Here is a 16,535-nt window from a genome sequence, read left to right as displayed (position 1 = left end):
GAGCTTTGGGTCATGACCGAAAGGATAAGATCACGGGTACAAGCGGCCGAAATGAGTTTCCTCCGCCGTGTGGCGGGGCTCTCCCTTAGAGATAGGGTGAGAAGGTCTGCCATCCGGGAGGAACTCAAAGTAAAGCCGCTGCTCCTTCACATCGAGAGGAGCCAGATGAAGTGGTTCGGGCATCTGGTCAGGATGCCACCCGAACGCCTCCCTAGGGAGGTGTTTAGGGCACGTCCAACCGGTAGGAGGCCACGGGGAAGACCCAGGACACGTTGGGAAGACTATGTCTCCCGGCTGGCCTGGGAACGCCTCGGGATCCCCCGGGAAGAGCTAGACGAAGTGGCTGGGGAGAGGGAAGTCTGGGTTTCCCTGCTTAGGCTGCTGCCCCCGCGACCCGACCTCGGATAAGCGGAAGATGGATGGATGGATGGATCCAATAGAATAGTAATGTTCACTATTTGTGAAAAGTAATCCCCAGTGACTTGTTTTCCACCGTCTGCCAATTTGTGCAAGAATATTCAGCACAATACTGCGCCATCGTGTTTGTCCTTGTTCTTTCTGCTGCTCAAAGAGGAGTAGACCTGTTCAAGATGGCGGCCGAATTTCTTGTGCCCGAGGATCCAATGCAGCATCTATTCATGTAAGATATCTATGGGCCTGTTCATGCGTCTAACTGTCCGCCATTTTGCGGCAGTCATTCTTTAAGATATCAGTAAACATGCCTTATCACTGCCCTGCTTATTGTTGTAAAAATCGACAAACTGCCGAAAACAAATTGCGTGGGATTACTTTTCACAGGTAGGAGAAATAGTTTCTGTTATGTTAAGTACATATGACATTAGCATGACAAATACAGTGGATGGAATTGAGGATAATGTTAAGCCAGTCCCAAACAACAACAATAGCGAAGTACTGTATTTTCGGATTAAATAACAACAGCAGTGAATCGAAAATAACATTGTATAAGAAGTAAGTCCTATTCTACTAAACTGTGGATATTTGTGATGGCTGTTTTAGTAACGTTTCGCGCATTTGAAGGTTTCCTACTGATATCAAATCGAGGAAGCGGTGGGAATCAGCCCTGCGAAGAGAGGCGTTCATGGCCAGTCCGTCAACCAGACTCTGTAGTCAGCACTTCAGAAAGGAGGACTTCGACAGGACGGGTCAAACTGTTCGAATCAGGGATGGAGTTATTCCATCTGTCTTCAACTTTCCAACACATCTACAAAGAGTAGGTACACCACTAAAACTACACTATACTCCACCCATCCATTTCTACCGCTTGTTCCTTTTGGGGGGGCGGGGGTGGTGGAGCCCATCTCAGCTGTAGGCGGGGTACACCCTGGACAAGTTCTCCCCGTGACTGCGTGGGTTCCCTCCGGGTACTCTGGCTTCCTCCCACCTCCAAAGACATCCACCTGGGGATAGGTTGATTGACAACACTAAATTGGTCCTACACTATCAAAGGCCTCCGTCAGTCGTAACGACTATGGATACTGCGCCAGTCCAGAGGTCAAGTTTAAACTCAGCGACAACGCCTGCTGTGGCTGATGAGTCCGATGTGGGAGAGGCAAACACGGCCGCATTTACTGCAGATGTAGCTGGAAGGCGCAACTGCAGGAGTGCTTGTCTTCCGCTTGGTTCTTTTTTCATTGGCTGTGGCATGGATCTTTTCCTCGCCAGTCTTCAGCTGTTTGTGAAGGACACTGTGCCATTTGCTGCGGTCAGCCGCTACATCTTCCCAATGTTCAGTGTTTATGTCCAGGGCTTTCATGTCCCGCTTGCAGATATCTTTGAAGCGCAGTTTCGGCCGGCCAACAGATCTCTTGCCAGAGGCAAGTTCGCCATACAGGATGTCCTTTGGGATACGTCCATCCTCCATACGGCACACGTGGCCGAGCCAACGCAGCCTGCGTTGTCTGAGCAGCGTGAACATGGTAGGAAGACCAGCGCGTTGGAGGACTTGGGCATTCGTCACCTTGTCACTCCAATGGATGCCGAGGATGCGGCGAAGGCAGCGCATGTGGAAGGTGTTCAGTTTGCGCTCCTGTTTGGAGTATGTTGTCCATGTTTCGCTGCCGTAGAGAAGAGTGCTGACAATGCAGGCGTTGTACACTGCCATCTTGGTAGGAGTTGTCAGCTTCAGGTTCTCCCAGACGCGGGTTGTGAGGCGCCCTAGGGTTGTGGCAGCTTTGCCGATACGTTTGTTGATCTCACCATCAAGGGACAGATTGTCACTGATGGTGGATCCCAGGTAAGTAAATTGTTGTACTATTTTGAGTTGGTGCTTATCAATTGTGATGGCTGGTGGAGTGTCCACTTCCTGACTGAGCACATTGGTCTTGTTTAGGCTGATGCAAAGCCCAAAGTCTTTGCAGGCCTGGGAGAATCTGTCCATAAGGCACTGGAGTTCTGGTTCAGTGTGCGAAATGACGGCGGCATCATCAGCAAAGAGCATGTCCCGGATGGTTGTCTCACGGACTTTGGTCCTTGCTTTAAGACGGGCTAGGTTGAAAAGTCGGCCGTCAGATCTTGTACGTAGATATACCCCTTCTGTTGCAGTCCCAAAAGCATGTTTGATGAGCAGGGCAAAGAAGATACCGAAAAGGGTAGGAGCAAGGTCGCAACCTTGCTTGACTCCGCGCTTAATGTGAAATGGGTTGGATATGCTACCCTCATACTGGATGGTACACCCTGGACAAGTTCTCCCCGTGACTGCGTGGGTTCCCTCCAGGTACTCTGGCTTCCTCCCACCTCCAAAGACATCCACCTGGGGATAGGTTGATTGACAACACTAAATTGGTCCTACACTATACTGTTATATAAAATAATTTTGTGTTCAAGTATGTGCTGTGTGTTACTGTACACATATTTATTATTAGGTGTGATTGTTTTCTTTTTCAGCCAGTAGCAACCAGAAGAAGCTTGACATCCAAAAAGGCAAACACAGCAACATCTCCAAGCCCGTCAGCTTATTGTTCTCCTCCTGTGGCAGTGGCAGAACCTCAAAATGACCTCAGTCTTGTGAGTATGGGGTACTGTACTGGGTCTGACAGAGCCCTAAACAGCTGTGAGCAACATGTCACTCCTTTCAGACATAATCATATTCACATACTTGCAAACCTTGAGACCTCCGATTTCGGGAGATGGGGGTTTGGGGGCGCGGTTAAGAGGGGAGGAGTATATTTACAGCTAGAATTCACCAAGTCATGTATTTCATATATATATATATATATATGTACCGTATTTCCGTACTATAATGCGCACCAGATTATAAGGCGCACTTTCAATGAATGACCTATTTAAAAACTTTGTTCACATATAAGGCGCACCGCATTATAAGGCACATAGAATAGGTGCAACAGTAGAGGCTGTGGTCATGTTATGCATCGATTAGATGGAGCTGCGCTGAAGGGAATGTCAACAAAACAGTCAGATAGGTCAGTCAAACTTTATTAATAGATTACAAACTAGCGTTCTGACAACTCCGTGCACTCCCAAAATGAATAAACAGCTGTTTTATTATTTTCCCCGAGGTAAAGTCAGTGACGTGGTATTTCGTTTATCTTTTAACAACAGCAAGGTATAACATGTATGATATACGGTTACGGTAAATCAAACGTGAGTGCAACATTAGTATGCTAACGAAATAGTGCAAACCAATAACAATATATCAATAACTCAACGTTGCTCAAACGTTAATGTCACACAACACAACACACAAAATAAATATGTAAAGCTCACTTTGTTAAGTCATTCCTCATCCACGAATCCCTCAAATTCTTCTTCTTCAGTGTTCGAATCAAACAGTTGGGCTAATACGGCATCCAACACGTCTCGTCAGAGTCATCATTAATAGAGTCAGTGTCGCTGCTGTTGTCTAGCAGTTCAGTGACAATTCCTGCCTTCCTGAAATCTCGGACCACAGTTGAGACTGATATATCAGCCCAAGCATTTACGATCCACTGGCAGATAATGGCGTATGTCGTCCGGCGCTGTCTCCCTGTCTTGGTGAACGTGTGTTCGCTTTCTGTCATCCACTGTTCCCACGCAGTTCATAGTCTAGCTTTGAATGCCCTGTTGACACCAATATCTAGCAGCTGGAGTTCTTTTGTCAATCCACCCTTGTTACTTCCTCCACTTCTGCACCATTGATTCGTTTAAACTCTCCGTCGTAATCGTGTCTCTTAGTAGGAGCCATTTTGGGGTCTTTAATCATCAGAATAAACACAGAAACGACACGCCTCCCGCAGTCATATATCCCAGCATGAACCGCGCGCTTCTTCTACAGGAGAAAATAAGGTTGGCGGCTGTAGAAGAAGAAGCGTAGCAGAAGAAGCACACTTCTACGGGGGAAAATGAAGTTGGCGGCTGCTTACCGTAGTTGCGAGATCTCCATCCATCCATTTATACCGCTTATTGTGGCTCAAAATTGGTCCATATATGAGGCGCCCGGATTATAAATGAGAAAATTTTTGGTTTTTAGGTGCGCCTTATAGTGCAGAAAATACGGTATATAAGAAATACTTGCCTTTCAGTGAATTCTAGCTATATATACATATTTATTTTATATATATATATATATATATATATATATATATATATATATATATATATATATATATATATATAAAATAAACAAATTTCTTGAAATAGCAAAAAACAAAAAACAAATGTGTCTCTGGTTTGTTATTTCATTTCTGCTTGCTGGTCATTTGAAATTTTACTGTAAGAAATTACAATGAAAATCTAATTCGTTTTCTGAATGTGGTTATTGCCCTTTGACGCTGAAAAAGAAAAACGCATAGATTTTCAATTACATTTTTCTTGTTTGGAATCTAATTCTGAATAAACTAATCATATTTTTTGCTGTTCAATTCCCATTCCTGAAAAAAATATTCTATGACCAAAACATGCACTGACCAATCTCTCCCCCTATAAACCCCCGCTCAGTTCGCTCACGAGTCATGACGCATTTATGGATTCGCAGACTGTCACAAAATACAATTTTTTAAGCAGAAACGAACAAACACAAACGTAGCTATTTTTGTCAAAATAAACACATTTCTTTCACACCAAGTCAAGTTTGAAAAAAAATGTGCCCACATAAAAACACTTCTGGCTGTCGTGTGCATTTTGTCCAAGCGAGAAAACGCAACCACAGATGACTGGCACATAACACCTCCTCTATCTTTAAAATCGGCACACACACTTACAGAGTACAGTAAACAACGTGACTTCCCCCTGTGTGATAGCGTTTGACACCCCGAGTGTATTTGAATGTGCATTTCTGACATACACACACACACACTTTGTTGGGGGGAGGTATAGGTTTGAAGATGGATGAAATTATGGTTACTGATCAGTTGACTGCACTTTACAAAAGCAATGAAAGAATTAATTGATGTGATAACACAGGAAAATCTTTCCTCCCCACTAGGACCACTCTTATGCACTGCCCACATGTCCTGCTGCTATGAAAGCTAGACTCAGCACAGCTTTGGCCAAGGTAGAAAGTTTGGAAAGAGAGAAAAGAAATGCCAAAGATCGAGAACGGAGGGCAAAGAGCGCACTTTGTGGTCTTCTGGAGGATCTGAGAGGAAACGACCTAATAGATAAAGAGCTCAAAAAGAAAGCTGGACTCATACTCAGGTGAATATGTTTTTAAATGTTTGAGTTATTATTTTAAAGGCACGTTGTAATCTAAATTTTGGATCTTCCAGTTCACCTCCTGCCAAAACAGGACCAAGAATTCAGCAAGAAGGAGAGGGAGTTTGCACCCCCTCCACCGACACGCCCCTAAAGACTACTGTTACTCGCGAGAGTCTCTGCACTTAAATCTCCCGCATCAACATACACTGCAAAGGTATTCCTCATGGCATTCAAAGCATACTTTTTTTTTACATAAGCAGTGCGTATGAACCCTTTCAAATGTGTGATGCAACAGTTGCAAATATATAGGTAATGTGATATAAAAAAAAATGTGCTTTGAAATGGTCAGAGAGAGTACAGTTGTTGCTGAGAGACAATAACTACAGTAGTACTCTACTACCCTCCATCGATCCATTTTCTACCGCTTGTCTCTTTCGGGTTCGCGGGGGGTGTTGGAGCCTGTCTCAGCTGCATTCGGGCAGAAGGCGGTGTACACCCTGGACAAGTCACCAGCTCATCCCAGGGCTAACAAAGACAAAAGTCACACTCACAGTCACACACTGGGGCCAATTTAGTGTTGCCAATCAACCCTTTCCTTATTATTTTTTTGAATACTGCATTAGGCTTGTGCTCACATAATGAGTGAATGATATTGTTACACTATCAATGATGCCATTGTTCTAAGTCTTTAAATGTTCTGTGCCAAAGCATTATATGTAGACATACAAATATTAACATGCATTCTTTTTTTAACAGGTACTTGTCATTGGGGGCCTAATCAACATAATACTGGAGCAGCTTCAAAATATGTGATTCATCGCTTCGGCCAGGATCGATTCAACTGTTTCAGGGCAATTGGTAGGGATTTCCGAATTTACGTGGGTTTTTTTTTTTTAGTGACTGTAAACTGTGATTGGTCCACTAAGTGGGGATACAGATATAGAGTATATACTGTACCGTACATGCAGAAAATAGTCCTGTGCGAAGCTGATAATTGACCGTCTGCAGAGGCTTCATTCTGTCGTCTGTAGAGCTTTTTTTTAGTGTTTGATAAGAGCAAAAGACCTAAGTGTTGTGTTCATTGTTTCCAAATACACAGGACAAGATGTTAAAATCCAGAGTGCCACCTCCTACCCCCCGTGTTGAAGACTTAAAGACACTTGACTTATTATCTATGTTGCTGCAGGCAATTAATTGATTTTAAGATTTTAAAAATGTTGCTGATATTTTATTGCAAAGGCTCCTCTACACCATGTTTGTCATCCTCATTCATGCTGAATGTTGTTATTTTGCTTTTGGCACAACCTGCTCTGAGTGACAAAAAGTAACACCAGCAGTACAGATGCCTACACACACCTATCGGGAGACGCTAGTGCGCTACATTAGCTTAAAAATGGCAGCAGGACAAAGCAGCAAACTGTTCTCACCCAAAAAAAGCTGAAGTCAGCAGTGTGGAAAAACCTAGGGTACTTAAAAAAATGACCAGGGAGTCATTGAAGATGATGGCTCACCCATTTGTAAAACCTCCCAAAAGAGAAAGTTGTGGCTAAAGGGTCGAATACATCCAATATAGAGCAGCTTTACACGCCAAAGTAAAGGTAAGACATATTAACTGAGTTCAATTATGTTAGTTGCAAGTTATTTTAATGAAGAATTGAGTTCAATATAAAGGAGGTATCACTTACAATCAGCAGCTGACCTTTGAGTCAGTTGGGCATAAACAAACAGCGACAAGTACTCCTGTCAACAACGTCATTCAATGACAATTTAATGTTAGAGATTGCTTCTTCCTGCTTGTGTCAAATGAACTGTAAGCATCCATCCATCCATTTCCTACCACTTGTAAGTTAATATGGCTAGTGTAAAAGACTAACATAATCTTGTACAACAGCACTACACCATGGGATCTAATTATGTGCGTTACTCTTATTGTTGACACAGCATCAAATAGATGATTAAAAACGAGTAAAATAGGCATTGATAACAGTTGATAACAATAACACGTGAGTTTTACCCACATGAGTAACATTTTCCCCTGAGGGTTTAATATAGGTAATCTTAGTCTTATATTATTACAGTTATTATTTTTTAAATTTCACTGTATTAATAATACTTTTTATTTTGTACTGTTATGTTAATTGATTATTGTTTGTTTCCGAAAGTAATAAAAAGCTAAATATACAAGCTTATTTTATAAATTATTTTGTTGTGAATTTAATCAAACATAATATTACACAAGACTATAATTGTTCAGTGAAAATCTATAATTGTGGCATCCCTATTTGGTTGTTCAATTAAGGGGCCTGGAATAATAACTCATCGGCAGGCCAATACCGCCTCCTCATGGTCCACTGTGGTGTCTCCTAACGTGGCGGCAGTGGATGGCACTGTCCATGTCTGCTGTTACGTTTTCTTCAGCTCCAGCCAGTTCACCAGCTTCCAAAAGAACCGGAAGACCTCCCCCTCAAAGGTTAAATCGTCGGTCAGAACGAGGGCGAAACCTGTGTCCTCGCAACCGGTTTTCCATGCAGACAGGACAGATAGCATCACATTGCAAAAATGATATTGTAACACTAAAATGACAATTTACATATTCAAGGTAAAGGCTGTGTAATTCGTCCTTTTCCAAGGTTTGATTGTATTTATTTATTTATTTTTAAGATATAATCACATAATCTGTTTGATGGGCAGCTTTTATACATCTGTAAATATTAAATTGTGTAAATATGTTGAAAGAAAATAAAAAATGTTATTCCTTGTGCACTGATGTACTTGTTCATTGTATCAAATGTAACTTATTTAAGAAGTTGTTCTATGTTTTTGTAATGACTTATAAATAACTAAAGGAAACTGTATGCCAGTCTGTCGCCATTTATAAAAAAAACAGTTTTGAATTTAGTTTTCAATATTTTGCACCCTCTCTTGTTGGATTGGAAAAATGTTGAACGTTCACTGTGCTGGTTGGTTGCAGCGTGTTGAAGGTTACATACCTGCTACCCAAAACAAATTCCTCATGTTTAGTCAATTTCACAACCGAATACGACTTAAACTTCCTTTTTATTATCATTCAAATTTGAACTTTACAGTACAAATAAGAACGAAATTTTGTTGCATTAGCTCTTGGTAGTGCAGGATAAAAAAAAAGCAATAAGGTGCAGATATAAATCAATCAATCAATGTTTACTTATATAGCCCTAAATCACTAGTGTCTCAAAGGGCTGCACAAACCACAAAATAGATTAGGTTTATTAACTGGCTTTGAAAAATACGCTGGAATGTTTATTTTTATTTCAACAACAAAATTATAGAAAACAAACAAACAAAAAATTCTGAGTAGAAATAATATGAACATGAAGATAAAAAAAATCAACATTTTTTTAAATGTGTATGTAAAAAATATTTCCATTAGTTGTCTATAAATGTTCTCATTCACCCAGGTCATTGTCATCTTAGGGCATTCAATCGATTGCAACTGGACTGTATGGTTTGTCTTAAAATATGTTTCGCCTCTCATCCGAGTATGGCTTCATCAGTTTCTGTTCATAGACTTAGAATGGTCTAGGAGACTAGATCTGACCAATCTAAGTTTGTTTGTTTGTATTTGTATTTGTATTTACATTAAAAAGATGGCTGCATCAGATTTAGCAGCATGCTAATTTCCATGTGGTCCTTTTTATGGCACATTTTACACCCCAAATTAAAATGACACAGGATTAAAAATACATAACAAACTTTAAATTACAGAATGGAAAGCAATGTAAAATAATTTTAAATACAAGTGCAATACATAGAGAAAGTGCAAATTACAAATCAGTGGGCGGTCAAGTATTTTAGCAGCATCATTTGAAGTGCAGAAGTACAAACCCCGTTTCCATATGAGTTGGGAAATCGTGTTAGATGTAAATATAAATGGAATACAATTATTTGCAAATCCTTTTCAACCCATATTCAGTTGAAAACGCTACAAAGACAACATATTTGATGTTCAAACTGATAAACTTTTTTTTTTGCAAATAATCATTAACTTTAGAATTTGATGCCAGCAACACGTGACAAAGAAGTTGGGAAAGGTGGCAATAAATACTGATAAAGTTGAGGAATGTTCATCAAACCCTTATTTGGAACATCCCACAGGTGTGCAAGCTAATTGGGAACAGGTGGGTGCCATGATTGGGTATAAAAGCAGCTTCCCAAAAAATGCTCATAGTCTTTCACAAGAAAGGATGGGGCGAGGTACACCCCTTTGTCCACAACTGTGTGAGCCAATAGTCAAACAGTTTAAGAATAACGTTTCTCAAAGCGCAATTGCAAGAAATTTAGGGATTTCAACATCTACGGTGTGGCAGCACTGTGGAGGAGGGGTTAGTGGGTCTGACTCACAATACGAAGGTCCTGAGTAGTCCTGAGTTCAATCCCGGGCTCGGGATCTTTCTGTGTGAGTTTGCATGTTCTCCCCGTGACTGCGTGGGTTCCCTTTGGGTACTTCGGCTTCCTCCCCCTTCCAAAGACATGCACCTGGGGCGGCATGGCGTAGTGGGTAGAGCGGCTGGCCAAAAACCTGAGGGTTGCAGGTTCGCTTCCCACCTATTAAAATCCAAAAAATCGCTGCCCTTGGGTCCTTGGGCAGGACACTTCACCCTTGCCCCCAGTGCCGCTCACACTGGTGAATGAATGATGAATGAATGATAGGTGGTGGTCGAAGGGGCTGTAGGCGCAAACTGGCAGCCACGCTTCCGTCAGTCTACCCCAGGGCAACTGTGGCTACTGATGTAGCTTACCACCTCCAGGTGGGGATGAATGATGAGTCCCACTTCTCTGTGAGTGCTTTGAGTGTCTAAAAAAGCGCAATATAAATCTAAGTTGTTTTGTTTATAGGTTGATTGACAACACTAAATTGGCCCTAGTGTGTGAATGTGAGCATGAATGTTGTCTGTCTATCTGTGTTGGCCCTGGGATGAGGTGGCGACTTGTCCAGGGTGTACACCGCCTTCTGATTGTAACTGAGATAGGCTCCAGCACCCCCTGGGACCCCAAATGCAATAAGGGTAGAAAATGTATGGATGGATGGATGTATATGCAGGCATGTGTGTATAGTATATATGTACTGTATGTATGAATGTATGTACGTGTGTGTGTGCGAAGCAAACAGGATCACCACCGCAGAAAAGAAAAAGCAAGCCCGAAAAGCCCTTGGCATCAACCCTCCTGGAGAAGTCCCACTCGTCCCATGTCCCTTTTGTACCCGAACCTTCCGTGCCAGGATCGGCCTCGTCAGCCATCTGCGCACGCACAGACAGAGCCAGTCCAAGAAACCCTATGATGAGTAGAGTGGTCTTCGTCGACCCAACGGAGGAACAAAGAAGACGTGTGTGTATATGTATATCTATGTATGTGTAACAGACAGTTCAGTGTGTCCCAAGTTACCAGAGAATGTTAGGTAAGGAGGAGGAGTTTTGTCCCTCCAGAGTTGCAGTAGGGCTGTGACGTAAGAGGTCTATAAAGGTGGCTTGTTGAAGGTGTAAAGGTGAGAACATTAAAGAAGTGGTGGAGACTGGACCTGCACTCATGACTTCCCTTTATTATATAGTTATATAAGTACACAGAATATGCGAACCCAGGACACTCGGCTACATTGGTGGCAGCGATGGGATTTTACAAACCCTGTTTCCATATGAGATGGGAAATTGTGTTAGATGTAAATACAAACGGAATACAATGATTTGCAAATAATTTTCAACCCATGTTCATTTGAACGCACTACAAAGACATGTTGTTTGATGTTCAAACTGATAAACATTTTTTTGTTGTTGCAAATAATCATTAACTTTAGAATTTGATGCCAGCAACACGTGACAAAGAAGTCGGGAAGGGTGGCCATAAATACTGATAAAGTTGAGGCATGCTCATCAAACACTGGTATGGAACATTATTTGGAACATCCCACAGGTGTGCAGGCTATTTGGGAACAGTTGGGTGCCATGATTGGGTATAAAAGCAGCTTCCATGAAATGCTAAGTAATTCAAAAACAAGGATGGGCGAGGGTCACCACTTTGTAAGCAAATTGTCGAACAGTTTTAGACTAACATTTCTCAACGAGCTATTGCAATGAATTTAGGGATTTTACCATCTACGGTCCGTAAAATCATCAACAAGTTTAGAGAATCTGGAGAAATCACTGCACGTAAGCGATGATATTACGGACTTTTGATCCAAAAACCGACATCAGTGTGTAAAGGATATCACCACATGGGCTCAGGAACACTTCATAAAACCTCTGTCAGTAACTACAGTTGGTTGTTACATCTGTAAGTGCAAGTTAAAAATCTGCTATGCAAAGCCAAACCCATTTATCAACAATATCCTGAAACGCTGCTGGCTTGGCTGGGCCCGAGCTCACCTAAGATGGACTGATGCAAAGTGGAAAGATGTTCTGTGGTCTGACGAGTCCACATTTCAAATTATATTTGGAAACAGAGGACGTGGTGTCCTCCGGAAGAAAGAGGAAAATAACCATTTGGATTGTTGGATGCCACCCAAACGCCTTCCTATGGAGGTGTTTAGGGCACGTCCAACCGGTAGGGGGCCACGGGGAAAACCCAGGACACGTTGAGAAGACTATGTCTCCCGGCTGGCCTGGGAACACCTCAGGAACCCCCCGGGAAGAGCTGGACGAAGTGGCTGGGGAGAGGAAGGTCTGGGCTTCTCTACTTTGGCTACTGCCCCCGCGACCCGACCTCGGACAAGCAGAAGAAGGTGGATGGATGGATGGATGGATTGTTATAGGCGCAAAATTCAAAAGCCAGCATCTGTGATGGTATGGGGGTGCATTAGTGCCCAAGGCATGGGTAACTCACACATCTGTGAAGGCACCACTAATGCTGAAAGGTCCATACAGGTTTTGGAGCAACATATGTTGTCATCCAAGCAACGTTATCATGGACGCCCCTGCTTATTTCAGCAAGACAAGTGTTACAACAGCGTGGCTTCGTAAAAAAAAGAATGCGGGTACTTTCCTGGCCCGCCTGCAGTCCAGACCTGTCTTCCATCAAAAATGTGTGGGCCATTATGAAGTGTAAAATACGTCAGCGGAGACCCCGGACTGTTGAACGACTGAAGCTCTCCATAAAACAAGAATGGGAAAGAATTCCACTTTCAAAGCGTCAACAATTATTTTCTTCAGTTCCCAAACGTTTATTGAGTGTTGTTAAAAGAAAATGTGATGTAACACAGTGGTGAACATGTCCTTTCCCAACTACTTTGGCACGTGTTGCAGCCATGAAATTCTAAATAAATTATTATTTGCAAAACATCAAATATCTTGTCTTTGTAGTGCATTCAATTGAATATGGGTTGAAAAGGATTTGCAAATCATTGTATTCCGTTTATATTTACATTTAACACAATTTCCCCACTCATATGGAAACGGGGTTTGTAACTGCTGTGTTGAAAAAAAAGAAGAAAGCGTTACACGGGACTCGTGAGTTTCCAGTTAGCTGCACGCGTATAGTAAGCTGCCAAGCTTCCTGGCTATTTTGCGGACACGTGGTGTGGTGACGAGGACCCTTTTAAGCCCGGCAAGGCACTGTTTGACAGACACTCACACGGCATGAATGTCAAAAATTGACATTTTTTACACCGCTCCCTTCACCGGCGACAGGAACTAGAGTTTCTCAGCTGGTGCGAGGCAGTTGGAAGTAGCCGTTAGCGCGACGGTGGGAGCCGGCCGCAGCTGCAACGAGGAGTTGTTGAAGAGAGACTGGGGGCAGCTTTTGGACAGAGACAATTGATGGACCGCTTCGGGTTCAGCCTATCGGCACGTGAGTTTGGAGGTGTTTGCTGCGGACGTGAGCCAGCTGGTTACGGAGGCGTTCCCGGCAATCTTACTACTGGCCCTTCATGCTGAAAGACATCCGACGGTGGTTGTGAGCAGTGTAGAGCGTGTCGGATTCGTCGGTGCCCTCAACGTCCCCGTGGGCAGGTCCCAGATTTGTCGGCCCCTCGGGACGGGGTGGTCATGGACATTCTAAATGTGGCCCAAAAGTTCCCATGGGGGGTCCCAGGTTTGTCGGCCCCTCCAGAGGGTGATCATGGACATTGTAAATGTGGCCCAGAAGTTCCCTTGGGGGGCGTGGGGCCCCAGGGTGTTTCCCCTTCAATTAGACTCTGCCAGTTGCTTGAAATACGAAAAAAAAAAGAAAAAAGGACACGCACTACTGCCTATAACCCCAAGTCTGATGGCATGATGGAGCGTCATAATCGGACTATCTCGCAGGGGGTGACTGGGGTAACATACTGCGCACAATCGGACTATCTAGCTGGGGGGGCGACCTATCTCACGACCTCCTTCGCATCTGCAAGTTTTTGCATGTTTTGAGGGGCCGGTGTGCTAGCCTATGCAATATGGTACTGGATCAGTTAAAGATATTGTTGATTTGTTGTGTGCATTAAGTCGGTGAATTTTTTTTTTCTTCTCTGCTCTATTTCCCCTTGTTTGTTACCTGTTTTGTTTGTGACGAAACGGGGACGTTTCTAATTGAGGGGGGGGGGGGGGTATTACCAGAGAAAGTTAGGTAAGTAGTGTTGTGTCGTTTGCGAACGAATTGTTCGAACGAACGAATATTTTGAGTGAACGTACTGAACCGAATCACTTCATTAACTGATTTGTTCCTTTCTCAGTTCAGTTGAGCTCCGCCGCGACCATGAGTGGAACTGGCGCGAATCACGTGAATCACGTTCGCGAACGTACTGACACAGGGAACTGTCTGTGTCGCGGAGGATGACGTCACATTGAGGATCTCGTTCAGTCACTTTGCGCGTCGTTCATTGGGTGCTGAGGGCTTGTGTCGTTCCGTTCGGGAACTGACAGACAGCGAGATCTGCCGCTGGGGAAGCTGTTACTGACTGACCCATGATTCGCCGACCTGCACACATTTTTTTATTCAATTTTTCAAATCGAGTTTATTATATACCGCTTTTGGAGTGATCATAATTGTTTAAAAAAAGTTAAATAACCCACATTGGATGTGATATAAAAGGAAGAGTGATTTTTATGACATTTTTAACACATGTATGTTTTGTTAGAAACATTACATGTTAAAATAATAAAATGTAATGCGAAAAATAAAACTTGTAACACATTTTAGAATGGTGTTTTCTATCTTGTCAAATCCACTATGAATTGTTAAAATAAATATAATGTAACAATGTAGAAAAAAATTGCATTTCCAACACATTTAAGAATATATTTAAATTTTGTTGTCGAGTCAAATGTTAAAATGTAAAAATAATTGTAAGCTTTTTCCTACTCACAGTGCCACAGATCCACGCCAGAAGCCAGTTCCTCAGAGTTGACAGGGTTTTTAATATAGTTCTTCTCGACCAAGTGCATTTTCATGTAGACTTTTCAGTCTCTCCAATCCTCTCACCTCCTCATCTGCCGGCTGCTCATTCTTAAAGACAACAGTTGATTAGATTCACGCGTACCACCTGCGAAATCTAATCACCTGCCAGCTGCGTCTCGCCGTCCCGCCCATGCCACGCCCCCGTCTGAGGGTGCACTGTCTCCAGTAGCCCAGACGGGGTCGCTGACATTTACATTTGCAGTGTGCTGATCACAACCTCCCTCCACATACCTCCACCGCCAGACTTAGGCCGGGACATCGGCCGGCCGCACCTACTCCCCCCCCCCCGCCTGAGCGCGGGAGAGGAAGTCCGCCACGGCCATCTGCGCTCCCGGCCTATGGATCACTCTGAAATTGTAGGGATGTAAAGCGAGATACCACCGGGTGATCCGCGCGTTGGCATCTTTCATGCGGTGGAGCCACTGAAGGGGCTTGTGGTTCGAGCAGAGGCTGAATGGGCGTCCCAGCAGATAGTACCGGAGGGCACCGACCGCCCACCGGATGGCGAGGCACTCCCTCTCCACCGTGCTATATCTGGCCTCTCTTTCTGATAGTTTCCTGCTGATATACAGGACCGGATGGTCGGTGCCCCCCCGCTCCTGAGATAAAACGGCTCCCAGTCCTCTGCCCGACGCATCCGCCTGCAAACAAAACGGGATGGAAAAATCAGGCATGTGCAGTACCGGCACCTCGCAAGGGCGGGGCGATGTCCTACGTCGCCCCCGGTCGAACGAAAGGGAGTCGGGTTCAGATCCTCGAACCTGGACAGGCGGAGATCGGCGCCGCGAGGCGCCCAGTGCGGTGACGCAAACGATCCCGGAGAAGCTAGCGGGGGCCCCGGGGAGAGTTCTCTTTTCTGTGTGAAGGGCAGGGCACCCTGTAATGGGTTCGTCCCGAGAGAGGGGCCCGCGCCCTGGAAAGCGTCGTGATTGCGACGTCCGGTGAGCTCTCGCCGGCCCTTGAAAATCCGGGGGAGAAGGTGTAAATCTCGCGCCAGGCCGTACCCATATCCGCAGCAGGTCTCCAAGGTGAACGGCCTCTGGCATGTTAGAACAAGGCGGGTAAGGGAAGTCGGCAAGACAGATCCGTAACTTCGGGACAAGGATTGGCTCTAAGGGCTGGGTCGGTCGGGCTGGGGTGCAAAGCGGGGCTGGGCACGTGCCGCGTCGGTACGGCCGCCCCCCTCACCCACGCGGCCGACCCCCCGGTGAGGGGAGGCCGACGCACGGGCGGTAGAGCGACCGAGGCCACCGGGAAGGCGGGCGAGGCGGGCGAGGCGGGGTGTCGGTGCAGCGGTGCGTTGGTGACCCTGGACGTGCGTCGGGCCCTTCTCGCGGATTACCTCAGCTACGGCTCCCGGTGGGGCGTCCTGCCGGGTGGCCTCGGCTGGCGCCTAGCAGCTGACATTTACATCTGCAGTGTGCTGATCACAACCTCCCTCCACAAGAATAATACAATTTTTAAATTTGTATGTAATTTTT

At 44.5% G+C, this 16,535-nt stretch overlaps 1 protein-coding gene across 4 annotated transcripts; it reads left to right on the top strand.

The window, feature by feature from the left end:
• Window positions 1-548: 548 nt before the first annotated feature.
• On the top strand, window positions 549-8,502 carry LOC133551340 (THAP domain-containing protein 6-like). Of its 4 annotated transcripts, none has more exons than XM_061897959.1 (7): window positions 549-640; window positions 1,039-1,231; window positions 2,905-3,024; window positions 5,441-5,652; window positions 5,724-5,866; window positions 6,409-6,510; window positions 6,752-8,502. In XM_061897959.1, the coding sequence occupies exons 1-5, from the start codon at window positions 591-593 to the stop codon at window positions 5,836-5,838; spliced, it is 690 nt and encodes a 229-aa protein (XP_061753943.1). In that variant the 5' UTR covers window positions 549-590; the 3' UTR covers window positions 5,839-5,866; window positions 6,409-6,510; window positions 6,752-8,502. The 4 variants fall into 4 exon arrangements, with proteins under 4 accessions (XP_061753943.1, XP_061753942.1, XP_061753941.1 ...); XM_061897958.1 differs by lacking the exon at window positions 549-640 and adding an exon at window positions 666-798; XM_061897957.1 differs by lacking the exon at window positions 549-640 and adding an exon at window positions 808-969 and having other exon boundaries at window positions 7,952-8,502.
• The last annotated feature ends 8,033 nt before the right edge of the window (window positions 8,503-16,535 follow it).

The sequence above is a fragment of the Nerophis ophidion genome, linkage group LG04 (assembly GCF_033978795.1).
Source record: "Nerophis ophidion isolate RoL-2023_Sa linkage group LG04, RoL_Noph_v1.0, whole genome shotgun sequence".
Classification (NCBI taxonomy): Eukaryota; Metazoa; Chordata; class Actinopteri; order Syngnathiformes; family Syngnathidae; genus Nerophis; species Nerophis ophidion.
This window is presented reverse-complemented; position numbering and strand designations above follow the sequence as displayed.

Excerpts from the sequence above, each read along its gene's own strand:
- LOC133551340 (XM_061897957.1), top strand. The coding sequence starts at position 860 with ATGGAATTGAGGATAATGTTAAGCCAGTCCCAAACAACAACAATAGCG. Across the intron at positions 970-1,038 it reads AAAATAACATTGTATAAGAA|GTTTCCTACTGATATCAAAT; the intron begins GTAAGTCCTATT and ends GCGCATTTGAAG. Across the intron at positions 3,025-5,440 it reads CTCAAAATGACCTCAGTCTT|GACCACTCTTATGCACTGCC; the intron begins GTGAGTATGGGG and ends CCTCCCCACTAG.